We start from the raw sequence: 14018 nt of genomic DNA, 5'->3' as shown, positions 1-14018 counted from the left end.
TGACTCCGGACAAGTCACTTAACACTTCATTGCCCTGTGTAAACCACACAGTAAAAAAGTGGTATATCAAAGTCCCATCGCCCTCAGTGTGCGTGGTTGCCAGCTGGTTAGCAGTCCATTTCTAGAACGAATATGACAAAACCCCAAAAGAATAACCCTAAATCTGATTTGGGGAGTGTGTGGTGCAGTGGCACTACAGCCTCGGCACCCTGAGGTTGCGGGTTTGAATCCTGCACCGCTCCTTGTGACCCTGGGCAAGTCACTTAATCCCCATTGTCCCATGGGAGCCCGCCCGGATAGTAGAGTACCTAAATAATTTGTAATCTGCATAGAATTGTAGGATATGTGGAGTATAATTAATTTTTTTTTTTAAAGAAGCAATCCTTTGAACAACTGGGAGCCAGTGAGCTTTCTTCAAGAGAGGTGATACATGATCAAATTTTTTCACATTCGAGATGAGTTGTATTGCCAAGTTTTGTATGATTTGAAGACGCTATATTTCTTTTTTTTTTTTTTTAATTTCTTTATTCTTTTTCAAACTTACATCAAGTGCACAAAAAGAACAACATGAAATACTATCATATAACACTTGAACATCATACATTATATTCTTAATATGTAAATTAATTAAAAACCCTCCCCCTCCCATCTTTCTATACAATCATTAAAACTATCATATTCCTTCAAAATTTCAATTTTGCTACATCTTATCTTCCAATCTCCCCACCCTCCTATGTATATTATCAAAGAAAAACGATGCCTATTCACTACAAAAATCAACCATCGGTCTCCATATCTTTAAAATTTTTTTATAACTTCCTTTCTGTATTGCAATTGCTCTTTCCATCTTGTAAATATGACACAGGGAATTCCACCAAAACGTATAATTGAGATTACTATAATTTTTCCAGTTGTTAGTAATATGTTGCATAGCAACACCCGTCATTTGAGTTATCCCTTTATTGGGAGGTGCTGAAGAATGTGACAAAAACCTACAGTGTAGGTACATGGGTGTATTAAAAGGAAGAGAGAAATAAAAGCGCCTGCTCTCGCCTCAGTCCTGGCTTGATCTGCTGTGTGAACACATAACCTTATGTTGTCCTCTGTGGTCCCTTGTTTTCACAGCTACCTCTTCTGGACAGACTGGGGACACATTGCTAAGATTGAGCGTGCATACCTGGACGGCTCGGATCGGAAGGTTCTCATCAATACCGATCTGGGCTGGCCCAACGGACTAACCCTGGACTATGACATCCGCAGGTTAGTGTGCGTAGAGCTGATGGGGGTGGGGGAGGCATTCTGACTAGACTTTCCCAGATGCTGGTTGCATCAGATTACATGGTGTGGAGAGATAGTCCTGGGACTTCAAAAGACCTCCATATTTCCAGTTCAGCCTGACTCTTGATCTCTAGGGCAAATATATGACTTGAATCGCCCTCGCCCTTTAGAACTTAAGTTGCCACGTGGTTTTTTCCTTTACATAGAGCTTTTTGGACCCCTGTTCGCTTGCAAAGAATAGATAGTTCTAAGTCTAATAGATGTTGGCACTGTCATCTTGAAGCTGGGACATTAGATCCTCTTTTATTCTATTGTCCATTTATTTTATAATTTTGGAAATCAATTTGGCCTCAGATTAATAAGATGTTAGAAAACCCGGTAGCCTTGACATATGATACTATTTTATTTGGAACAACTATGAGAGCAAGAAGTCAAATCTCGTCAGATAACAAGAAGCTTTTGTTTATTTCAACTGGAATAGCAATACAACAAATAACATACAATTGGAAAACATGACAGGTTAAATTTATAATTTTGGGTGGAATTCTGTGTGTCATATATACAAAATGGAGCTCACAACAGCAACGCAAAAAGGTTATATTAGTAAATTTCAGAAAGTCTGGGGACCGTTAACAGATTTTTGTAATGAATGATTAACTTTTCCCATGTTAAGGTATTTGATTAGGGGGGAAAAGGGTGGGTTTTACTTGTTGTTATTATATAATACATGAGTATTTCAATAATTTCACAGTAAGGATGATTTTATGATTTATTGAATAGGGAAGGAGGGATTATTAGATTCAATAAGAATGATATAAATGTTAGATTTCTTTCATAATATTTAAAATATTATAGAATTTTAATTTGTAATGAAATGTTAAATTTGATGCTTATATGAGAGCTAATCAAGTGTGTTTCTAAGTTTTAAATGAGTTTATTTGCTACACTTGTTGTAACATACGAAAACGAATAAAGAATTAAAAAAAATACTGGCCAGGTTTTCAGGCTATCCACAATGAATATGCATGAGAGAGATTTGCCTGCACTGCCTTCTTGGTATGCAAATCTCTCTCATGCATGTTCATTGTGGTTATCCTGAAAACCTGGCCTGCCAGTAGATCTCGAGGACTGGACTTGGGCAGCCCTGCTCTAAGGAGTGGTTGGGTGCATGCAAATTTTTTTTTTGTGTGTGTGTGTGTGAGCGACAAGTTCTAAAACCAACAATTTTTGGCAACACATTTCTATATACAGCACAAAAAAAAAAATCACATTTATTTTGGTTTAATTTTTTTACTTTAATTTTATTTGTAGGTCAGGTCAGTATTTTTGTGAGCGACTCTTTAACGACCATGTAAACTGTATGAGTGATTGATTACACTCTCCTCTTAGAGCAGGGGTCTCAAAGTCCCTCCTTGAGGGCCGCAATCCAGCCGGATCCACATAGATCTCATGCATATTCATTGGGGAAATCCTGAAAACCCGACTGGATTGCGGCCCTCAAGGAGGGACTTTGAGACCCCTGTCTTAGAGGGAACATAGGATGGAACTCCTCTCATATGAGGGAAGGCTAAACAGGTTATGGCTCCAGCTTGAAGAAGAGATGACTGAGGGAAGATATGATAGAGGTCAGTAAAATCCAGAATGCAGTAGAATGGGTAACTACAAACTGAACAGTACAAAGACTAGAGAAACTCCATGAAGTAACTGTAGAAACATGATACTGGGTTAGATAGACCATTGGTTTGATCCAGTATAGCCTATTCTTATATTCCTAGCAAGACAAAACTGTCCTTGGCTAAATTCATGTTGTCTTTGTTCAAGGAAGCCATGTTTATCTTTGTGTTAAGTAATTTTGTTTTTTTATAATAGTCTCTACCATTTTTTATTCTCCTCTTTCTCTACAGGATTTTTTGGGTGGATGCACACTTGGACCGAATAGAAAGTGCAGATCTCAATGGGAAGTTGCGACAAGTTCTTATCAGTCAAGTTTCGCACCCCTTTGCCCTCACTCAGGTGTATATTTCACACATGTTACTCAATCTCAACGGGTGGCCTAAAAACTAAGACATCCGAGTGCCTGGGCCAGACTGCTGCCCTTGGAGGGCTTAACCAGCCTGCAGTGCTTGAGTCTGGTGGGTAGCTTAAAAGGATCCTAGGATGAAGCAGAGTGCCTTTGGATGGATGGTAGAACAAGACAGTAGTAGGACAATAGTTTGTAGATACTTAAAGAAGAACTGTGAATACATGTGTATTTGAACATATTTTTCTATCTGAGAATAGCACGATCGCTGGATCTACTGGACAGATTGGCAAACCAAATCTATTCAACGGGTGGACAAGTATTCTGGGCGAAACAAGGAGACAGTGCTGGCAAATGCAGAAGATCTGATGGACATTATTGTGGTGTCTCCTCAGAGACAGACAGGTATGAAGCAGCTCAGGGATCATAGCCTTGCACTCAGAGTACTCATGGACAATTCATTTTGAAAAAAGGCACAAAGAGGTGATACTTAAGTAACCAAATATGAGAAGGATAAATGTAGGCATACTTACCGTTTCCTGATATAATTCTTAGATTCTCTTTCCAGCTTAATCATTACTTGTCCAAAAAGCCTGCCCCTAGTTTCCAACTGACATGGCCCACCTTTCATGCTACACTTGATGTTAACCAAATCATTTTGCTAGTATCATTAGATCTGTTGGCTGCTTTTGAATTGGTGGACCACCATTTACTGCTTGCAAGGCTTACAGGAATTGGAATTGCTGGCACGGTTGGATCCTGGTTTTCATAATTTCTATCTGGATGTTCATATTCAGTTTCTCATCATCACAAACTTTCAAAGAGTTTGGGGGAAAGAGGGGGGGGGGTGCTGGCAGGAGGGAGTGGGCATCCTCCAGGGATTGTTTTGCGGTTTGAGGCAGGAGGGAGTGGGCATCCCTCCTGTTGGGGATGTTGGGGGAGCAGGAGGGAGTTGGCATTCCTCTTGCAGGGGATGTTGTTGGGGGAGGGGGTAGGTATCCATCCTGCCGTAGACAGTGTGTGGGAGTACGGGGGTTCCCTGCCACTCAGCTGATCGCGACAGGGAAATTCTCTTGCCACGATCAGCTCAGTGGCGATTCTCTAAATGGCGTCTGTGATATGGACGCTAGTTAGAGAATCGTGGTGGTTAATGGACAGACACAATCCTATATAGCTCGCTCATGTGCGATTCTCAAAAGTCGCTTAGGTGGCTCCTGAGACTGGGTGTCCTATACAGAATCAAGCCCTAAGTCTCGATGGAGACTACCCCAGCTTTGTTGGCTGGGCTGAGAACTTTTCAGTGGCCCTTCGTAATATAGATGCATATATGTTTGGCACAAGCATTTATTCCAGCCGTAAAGCTAATGTGAATACTTTATTATTATTTATTGGGATTTATTAATGGCCTTTGTGTGAAGAGATTCACCTAAAGCGGAATAGTAATCAAGTACAGATAGGGACAGTATTTTCCCTAACTGTCCTGGCAGGCTGACAATAGAAGGTTGGGATTGGTTGTACCTAGATTATGTAGATTATAGTAGTCTATAATTTACAGGTGTAACTGTGTGTCCCACAATCTGCCCATTTGAATGTCCACCTTCAAATTATGGCATTTAGGCATGTAGCCCGAATGGTGGGCATTTACCGTACATGCATGTGTATGAACTAGTGCTGCCCAATTCTTCCACTCGAATTGATTCATTTCGGTAAATTGAATCAATTTGTTGTCCAAGAAAATCAGACTCACCGATTCAGCGATCAACACCCCCCCCCCCCCCCCATCAGTCTCCTAAAGATGCCACAGTAGTGGCTGGTCAACAGCAGCATCTTTCTGAATGGGCTGCTTGTGGCCTGCCCTGCTGGGGGACTTTCCCTCTTCCGCATCACTGATGACACAGCAGAGGGAAGCCATAGTGGGGGCAGGCCATGAGTAGCGCATTCAGAGCGATGCCACTGCTGACCATCCACCACCGCTGTTGCTTTAGGAGGACTCAGAGATATGTCATGTCTCATGGTGGGAGAGTCGGGGTGCTGCTGCTGCTCACAGGGGAACTGGAGGGAGGGATGGAAAACTACTACACAGGGGGATGGGTGGGAGAGGGAGGAAAGCTGTTGCTCAGGGGAATATGATGCACATGGGTGGAGAGAAAGAAATGTTGCACATCATAATGGAGGAGAGGAAGGGAAAGATGCAGCATGGAGGGGAATAGAGGTTTGACCCGGGGCACAAAGCAGAGGGAGAGATGGTAGAAAGTGGGAAAGAAACAAATGTTGGATATGACAGTGGAAGGTAGAAAAAAAATAATTTTATTTTCTATTTTGCGATTACAGTAGGTCAGATTTGAAATGTATATCCTGCCAGAGCTGGTGTTAGACAGCAAGAGTGAGGAAAAGTTTTTTTTGTTTACACCATAGCACCGGCATGGAGTTGGAGAGGGAAAAGGGGGCGGGGTGGGTGGAAAGGCTACAAAATAAACCCAGCAGAATGTTTGAAACACCCCCCACAAAAAAAAAAAAAAAAAAAAGCAGGAAAACTGAATTGAATTGAAAAATCAATTCAATAGACCAAATCAAATTGAATTGAAAATCTTTTCCCTGAATTGGGCAGTACTAGTATGAACATTATATGTGTATATGCTGTGATTCTGGTTGTTAATGCATGCTCTTGGTGCTTAAATGGTGGAGTCTTTATAGAATTACTCCACCTATTTCAGAGAAATTTTATAAAACTAAATTTCTGTCCACTAAACTTCTGTAGCTGCCTGCAGCTGTTTGGTGTGGAAGAATTATGGATAGTTACATGCAACCCTAAATTCAGGTCCCACAATAATCCTTGTGATGCATACCCAATCAGCAAGTTTCAAAAGTAGCCCTATGGGAACCAGAATGTCATGTTCAGTGCAGAAATTGTGTATCCTTTGTAGGTAGCAACGCCTGTGGAGTGAATAATGGAGGCTGCTCACACCTCTGCTTGGCCAGGATCTCTGACTTTGTCTGTGCTTGCCCTGATGACATGGAAGGACAGCATTGTTCCATCAGTGAGTTGAAGTTGAGCAATCCAAGTTCACCTATTGCATGGTTACTAACCTAAGTCATTTATCAGATTACTTGCAGCATCCCCTACAACTAATGCCTCCCATCTACAGCTGGTGCTCCCTCAACATTCCCTGTATCGCCCCCCCTCCCAGACAATACTTCTGCACTTTTCACTCCAGCCCTCCCACAGCCAGCAATCCTCAATCATTCCCTATAGAAGTCTCAAAGTCAGTCTCCCCATCCCGGCCAACACTCTCCTACCATTCACTAGACGTCCTCCATCATCAACCCCCACTGCTCACCATAGCCATTTGAGTAATTGTAAAAGATTGTTAAGAAGGTACTTATTTTGCCAGATGAAGTATGGGAACTGAGTGGCCCACTCTTTCTTTGAGCGCTGGTCGCTAACCTGTCTTGTAGCAGTTTGTTGTTTTTTATTGTTCTTGTATTGTTGTTTTATTATGGATTTGTTGTGACCTGCTTTGTATAAGGCAGGATACAAATGAATAAGCTATAACTATTTGATGGAGGGCCCTCCCCCCCCCCCCACTTACACACATAGCCAGCACTCCATCATTCCCTACAGCTGTCTCATATCCAGCTGTCTTCTGTCGTCATCTACATCTCCCCTATTTCCCTCACCATAGCCAGTGGGAAAGGATAGGAAAGGAATTGGGACTTGTATACCGCCATTTTGTAATTTTACTACACGCAAAGCAGTTTTACATACAGGCACTTCAAGAATTTTGCCTATCTGTCCTGCTGGGCTCACAATCTATTTAATGTACCTGGGGCAGTGGAGGAGTAAGTGACTTGCCCGGGATCACAAGGAGCAGTGTGGGATTTGAACCCACAACCTCAGGGCGCAGAGGCCGTAGCTGTAATCACTACACCACACTCTCCAGTGGTCCTGTAGCTTTCTCTCTTTGCCAGGAATGCCGGATTTGGTTGTTGTCGAAGCTCATAACTTTTGGCAATGCTGAGCTTATGTACTGAATAGTGCCCCGCTCCTAATTTCCAAACTTCTCTTCACAACATTCTTTTGTGTTTTTGCAGCCCCAGGGTTTGTTCCAGTTCTAGAAAGCACCACCAGCAGTAGTAAGAATCGTACAGCACAGACAGCAGACCATCTTACCCCTTTGGAAGCAACTGTCAGAAGGTATGTGAAGACTGTAAGAGGTGGTTGGTGGGATAGGTCTATGCTTCATGTATGCCACAGAAAACCAAAAACAAGAGGCAAAAGAGATGTCAAAATCTCAACCAAGGGAATACTTTATTAATTCAATAAAACAGTCATAAAAATAGACACAGTCTATAGCAGGGGTAGGGAACTCCGGTCCTCGAGAGCCATATTCCAGTTGGGTTTTCAGGATTTCCCCAATGAATATGCATGAGTTCTATTTGCGTGCACTGCTTTCAATGCATATTCATTGGGGAAATCCTGAAAACCCGACTGGAATACGGCTCTCGAGGACAGGAGTTCCCTACCCCTGGTCTATAGTGTAATGTCCATCTAGACAGAAGCATTTCCTTGGTTGATATTTTGACATCTCTTTTGCCTCTTGTTTTTGGTTTTCTGCAATATTGTTGGGGCAAAATTCTTCTTTCCCCTTCTTGTATGCCACAACCTGTTTTCTGACAGGGGATCTCGGCGTCTTTCCATCTCACAAAACTGCTAGCTGAGCAGTTGGAGAAACCTTACCTGCTTTAACCTGGTTACTGATATGATTTCTGTTAGCACTTTAGGGACTTATAAAGGGATGTGTAGAGTACAGTCTCAGTTAACAGGGACTGTTGCATAACTGGCAAAAAAAAAAAGTCCCCGAAGCACCAGTGGCAGCAGTCCTGAGCCGCAAACTCCCCCTCTCTCCAAGCCCTGAAAAACTACAAGCGGCAATAGTCATGAGCCATGAACCCCACCTCCCTCCCGACCCAAAGTACCAGCATGGCAGTGTACTGAGCCTCAAATCCTCCCTCCTTCAGACCCCCCTCCCTCCCTAAAGCACCAACGCGGCAGCGGTCCTGAGCCACAATGCCCTCCTCCCTCAAGCCCCGAAGTGGCAGAAGCAGGCAGCGGTCCTGAGCTGCAAATCCCCTCACTCCCTCTCTCTTTTCCTTACCCAAAGCACAGTGGTCAGCCCTGGCAGGGCCTTTCCTCTGATGCATCAGGAAGGAATTGAAAGTCCGTTAGACAAGGTTTCTAACACACTTTCAATTAACCAGAAAAACAGTTATCCAGTATCCACAAATCCCCATGGGTGCTGGATAACTGAGATTCTACTGTTTGAGAAATTCTTTGATACATATTTCAATCCCTTCAGCTCCCACAACAAAAGAAAAATGTTTATTCTGAGGTCCAGTGGAGCACTAGATGAAATGGAAGTCCTTATAGAGCTGGGCGCTTCCTTCCTACGTTCTGTGAAGCTGGACTGGTATTTTCCAAGCTCACTTGCACCACCTGCTGTTGGCAAAAGGGTGAACGAGTAGATATTCAAAATGAACTGAGAACTTGTAAGACTCTCCCGCTCCTTGAGAAGATAAATATCCTTAATTATATCAGTCTATCAAGTTTGTCACTGTCTATGTCTTCTTTTGCCCAAAGCTGCTTGGAGAAAGATGTCAGTCAAGGTCTATGTACACAGCAAAATGGAGCTGTGCCAGCAACCACAGGTAAGAGCTCGCCTCTTCTCCAAAGAAAGTCCCCCACCTCCCATGCCAGTCATGCTGGCCAGAAGAAAACCAGTTGATATCCCTCTTTTCCTTTTTTTTAAAAATTCTTTATTCATTTTTAGAACTTCAACTGTGCACAAAAGAAGATGCATTTACATAAATTAATATCATTACAGCACAATATACTTATTAGAATAAAGACAAGACTTATTTTCTCCCTCCCACTTTCCAATTTACAAACACCTCATAAAAGTACTTGTAATCAACCCTTCTATATTTCTTAACAAATGCCAAAACATATCTCCCTCCCCGGATGTGCATGTTTCCCTCAGTTTATACAAATAAATCAATCTTTACAATATTTAGTTAATGGTTCCCAAACTTCCATAAATTTTTTTATAATAACCCTTCTGAATGGCCATAAACTTTTCCATTTTAAAGATATAACATAGAGATTCCCACCAGAATGAATAATTTAATCTATCCCAATTTTTCCAATTCTTTAAGCTGCATGGCAACTCCCGTCATTATAACCAAAAGTTTATTTTTTGCTGAAATTTGACTTTTGCCCTCATAGATGTTCAGAATAAAATGGTATCATACGATAGTGCCACTGGATTTTCTAGTAAATTATTAACCGGATCCCAAATCAATCTCCAGTACTTTAGTATCAAAGGACAATAGTATAGTAAATGAGCTAACGTCCCAACTTCCAGATGACAATGCCAACATCTATTAGATTTAGAACTATCTACTCTATGCAACCGAACTGGGGTCCAAAATACTCTATGTAATTAAAAAATACACGTTTGTCTCATAGATGCAGACATAGTACATCTCAACCTCCAAGACCAAATTCGTGGTCATTGAGACGCAGTAATTTGATGCTTTATCTCAATGCTCCAAATGTCACGCAGACCATTTTTTAGTTTCTTATTCAAAAATCCAGATATTAATTTATACCACTGAGCGGCCTGGTGACCCAGGAAGTCTACCTGAAAACATAAGACCGGCAAACTATTTTGAATCTCAGGGATATCCCTCTTTTCTGAATGAGACTCTTTCCTTTGTTCTTACAGTAATGGTGCTTTTATCATAATTGTGTAATGGGGATAAGATTGGCAGTAGTTTGTCTTCACCTTTTGTCCTTCACTACTCTGCCTCCTTAGAATCATGCCTCACCTGTTCCTTCTTTGGGTTTTTCAGGAGAGGGACTACACATCAGTTACATAATTGGAGGTTTCCTCAGTACCCTTGCTCTCCTTCTGTTGATTGCTGTGCTGATTATATACAGGTAACGAGCCTCTGAAGCACCACCATTTGACAGAATCCTCACCACTCTTATTCTGTTTTCAAGGAATGACAACTCAGCGCCTTATTCCATCTACAGAAAGAGATGCATTCAGAGAGCCATGCATCATGATGCAAAGAAAGATGTAGATACACAGAGAAAGCAACGCTGCTCACCTGGAACAAGTATCTGAATTAGAGAATGACACGGTGACAGAATTCATGACCGTTCCCGTCCCCGCGGGAAACCATCCCCATGTCATTTTTTTAAGGAGAGGGAAGAATCAGAGTACGAATGGGCCCAGCCACTGACCCTCAAGCCTTGCATTGAAGAATGCTAGTGTAGAAGGACAGAGGTTGAGATAGACACTAGAGAATGACAGTCTCTGGTATCCAGAGCAGATATTGTGAGGTCATAATGCCTCATTCCACCAGTGCCTAAGAGTCAACTTCATCAGTGATGTCATAGTGGCTTCTCTGTCTTATACTTGGCTCACATAAGAATCAGAATATGAACGGGCACAGCTGACCCTCAAGCCTTGCATTGAAGAATGCTGATGTAGCAGGGCTGAGGTTGAGATGGACACTAAAGAATGACACGGGATGGTTTCCCGTGGTTATCCGCAGGGACGGGAACGGTGATGAATTTTGTCACCATGTCATTCTCTACTCTGAATGTATGTAGTGTAGTTCTGAGCATGAACAGCCCTTCTCTTGTACTGTGGTCTCTTCAGCTCCTCTGTTAGTTCCATATTTCAAGATTCAGGCAGCTCTCAGAGAGGTGGAATGGATCGGCTGCTGCCTCATTCCATTCCATCAATATCTTATTAGTTCTAGGCAGATTACAACATAAAGATACTAGAACCAATTTCTAGCAACATCCATTATAACAGAGGAAATAAAAAAATTGTAATCATAAGATAGACCCGCTTTACAGAACAATGTGCTATAGCACTTTTCAAAAAACTAAAGTTTCTACATCCTTAGATAGACCAACTTTACAAAACAGATATGCTTTTAACCTTTTTTGAAAGTCTAAATTGAAAAAGTCTAAATTTCCAAAGTGACACCATCTGATATTATATAGAGGCTGAGAATTGTCTCGCTGATTTTTAATTTTAAAATCTTAAGAAACCATTAAGAAAGGTATTATGTGTGCTTACAACACTGTGAACTTACATATTTAGCTCAGATTAATAAAAAGGAACATCTTCTGTTAATGTAACCAATGTAAAGTATAATAAAAACTCACAAAGTCATATCTTTTCAGACTAAAATTCATGCACACAGCTATATTCTGAACCAATTGCAGTCAATATAATAATAGGGGATTAGTATGGTACATCCAGCTAAAACAATATTGCAATAGTCTAATCTAGAAGGCCTATGGAAAAAGAAAGTAAGGAAGAGAGGGATGAAACTACTGTGTGTATAGGAAAGCAGGGGGGGGGAACATATAGGGGACAAATGCTGCAGTCCTGTCTCATCTCTGGCACACTCCACCATGATAAATCAACAGTAGACATCAGTGAAAAGTTTTGGGGGGAGTGTGGCACAGTGATGAAAGCTACAGCCTCAGCACCCTGGGGTTGTGGGTTCAAACCCAAGCTGCACCTTGTGACCCTGGCCAAGTCACTTAATCCCCCCATTGCCTCAGGTACACTAGATAGATTGTGAGCCCACCAGGACAGACAGGGAAAAATGCTTGAGTACCTGAATAAACGCATGTAAACCGTTTTGAGCTCTCCTGGGAGAGCGATTTAGAAAATTAAATAAATCAATCAAATAAATTGCTGTAAGGATGATGTTGATCTAAGGTGTTGTGGGAGTTTATTCCATAACTCAAGACTTTGAACAGAGAAAATTGTGCGGTGGGGGGTGGTATCATAAACAATTTAACGGAACGAAGGGACAACGAGACGGTTTTGTTATGAAGAACATAACGATCTGATCTGGCAACAGGGAGTCAAGAGTCGTGAGAGAAATAGAGGTTCACTGGCTCTACAAATGTTATACACAAGTAATACGATCTTATATATGGTGCGGCGGGCCAATTTGAAAGGGGGAGTTACATGATCATATGATCTGTGGCCAGTAATGAGTTTAATGGCAGCGCTTGAGATCCTGATAAAGAGCATTGAAGTAATCGAGTTGGCTGACGACTAGTTAATGAATGAGAATATTAAGGTGTGATTCATTCCTGTTATGATATCCACAAACAAACCTATTTGGAGATACTAACTAAATAAAACGAAAGCTTAACTTTCCAACAATTAAATGAACTGAAAAAAGTAAAAGCAGAGGTTTCAAGAGAGATTAATTTTCAAAATGTTGAGCAAATAGAAAAGTTTTTAGACATTTACGAAAAGATTGAAAAGGACAGGGGCACCTCAGAGTTAAGGGGAGATCATTCCATAGTTGCAAAAGTTTAAAAGCCAAAGATTGACTAAAGATCTTAATTCCTTTAATTCAGTGGTTCCCAAACCTGTCCTGGGGGACCCCCAGCCAGTCAGGTTTTCAAGATATCCTTAATGAATATGCATGAGAGAGATTTGCATATAATGGCAGTGACAGGTATGCAAATCTCTCTCATGCATATTCATTAGGGATATCTTGAAAACCTGACTGGCTGGGGGTCCCCCCAGGACAGGTTTGGGAACCACTGCTTTAATTCCTTTTCTGGAAGGAAGGGAGAGTTTGAATTGTTGGATACCTCTTGCATAGGAGAATCTGTAAACGTTCCATAATAAGGGAACAAGGGGAATAAAAATACCATATAAAATTTTGAAAGAGATGCAAGCACATTTGAATTGAATGCTAAGATAAACCGGGAGCCAATGAAGACTCAGGAGCAAAGGGGTCAAATTTACTTTTTCCAAAAATCAACTTCGCAGCGGTATTCTGGATTAATTGTAATCTTTGGAGACAGATCTTTGTGATGCCAAAGTAAATAACATTGCAATAATCTAGTTGGGATAATATGAGTGATTAGACCAAAACAGAGAAATGTTGATGATGAAAAAGATATCTAACCTTCCTCAACATTCGTAAACTAAAAAAGCATTTCTTGACCAAGGAATTTATTTGATCCTTGAAGATAAGAGAAGAATCAAAAAAGACTCCCAATATCTTAGAAGAGAACTCGATCTGCAAAGAGGCTAACCTACATTTTTATAATATTTTGGCCCTCTTCCCTTCAGAACTGTGATATTTATCTCCTTTGTGATTGGTTGCTGGAATCATATGGCACTCTTTGGTTGAATAAATTGTCTTCCTGTTTCATCTTTCTATAGGCACAAGAAATCCAAATTTCCAGACCCGGTCATAGGGAATCTGACCTATAGTAACCCCTCCTACCGAACATCAACGCAGGAAGTGAAACTTGAAGTAACCCCCAGTCCCACAGTGTACAACCAGCTGCTCTATAAGGAGGTGAGGCTCTCTTGGATTTATTTACTAATATATTGCATGGTACAACAACCTACCCCCCAATACTGCCATTAATCCCCTAGATTTGTCCTTGTACAAAGCTTGGATTTTCAAAATGTTTACATCTTTTAACCTTCACCCCTCTCAGCAATGTATAATCAATTATAGCAGGGATCTCAAAGTCCCTTCTTGAGGGCCACAATCCAGTTGGGTTTTCAGGATTTCCCCAATGAGTATGCATTGAAAGCAGTGCATGCACATAGGTCTCATGCATATTCATTGAGGAAATCCTGAA

At 41.3% G+C, this 14018-nt stretch overlaps 1 protein-coding gene across 5 annotated transcripts in view; it reads left to right on the top strand.

The window, feature by feature from the left end:
* LRP4 (LDL receptor related protein 4) overlaps positions 1-14018 on the top strand; it is a 163138-nt gene that overhangs the window by 144540 nt on the left and 4580 nt on the right. For all 5 annotated transcript variants that reach the window (XM_033928224.1, XM_033928223.1, XM_033928221.1 and 2 more), the window contains exons 30-37: positions 1126-1260; positions 3183-3291; positions 3559-3703; positions 6223-6336; positions 7391-7493; positions 8937-9004; positions 10211-10298; positions 13588-13726. In XM_033928224.1, the coding sequence (XP_033784115.1) occupies positions 1126-1260; positions 3183-3291; positions 3559-3703; positions 6223-6336; positions 7391-7493; positions 8937-9004; positions 10211-10298; positions 13588-13726 (901 nt within the window). The remainder of the gene's footprint in view (positions 1-1125; positions 1261-3182; positions 3292-3558; positions 3704-6222; positions 6337-7390; positions 7494-8936; positions 9005-10210; positions 10299-13587; positions 13727-14018) is intronic.

The sequence above is a fragment of the Geotrypetes seraphini genome, chromosome 19 (assembly GCF_902459505.1).
Source record: "Geotrypetes seraphini chromosome 19, aGeoSer1.1, whole genome shotgun sequence".
Taxonomy (NCBI): domain Eukaryota; kingdom Metazoa; phylum Chordata; class Amphibia; order Gymnophiona; family Dermophiidae; genus Geotrypetes; species Geotrypetes seraphini.
Note: the sequence above shows the minus strand (reverse complement) of the source record. Positions and strands in the feature narration are given on the sequence as shown.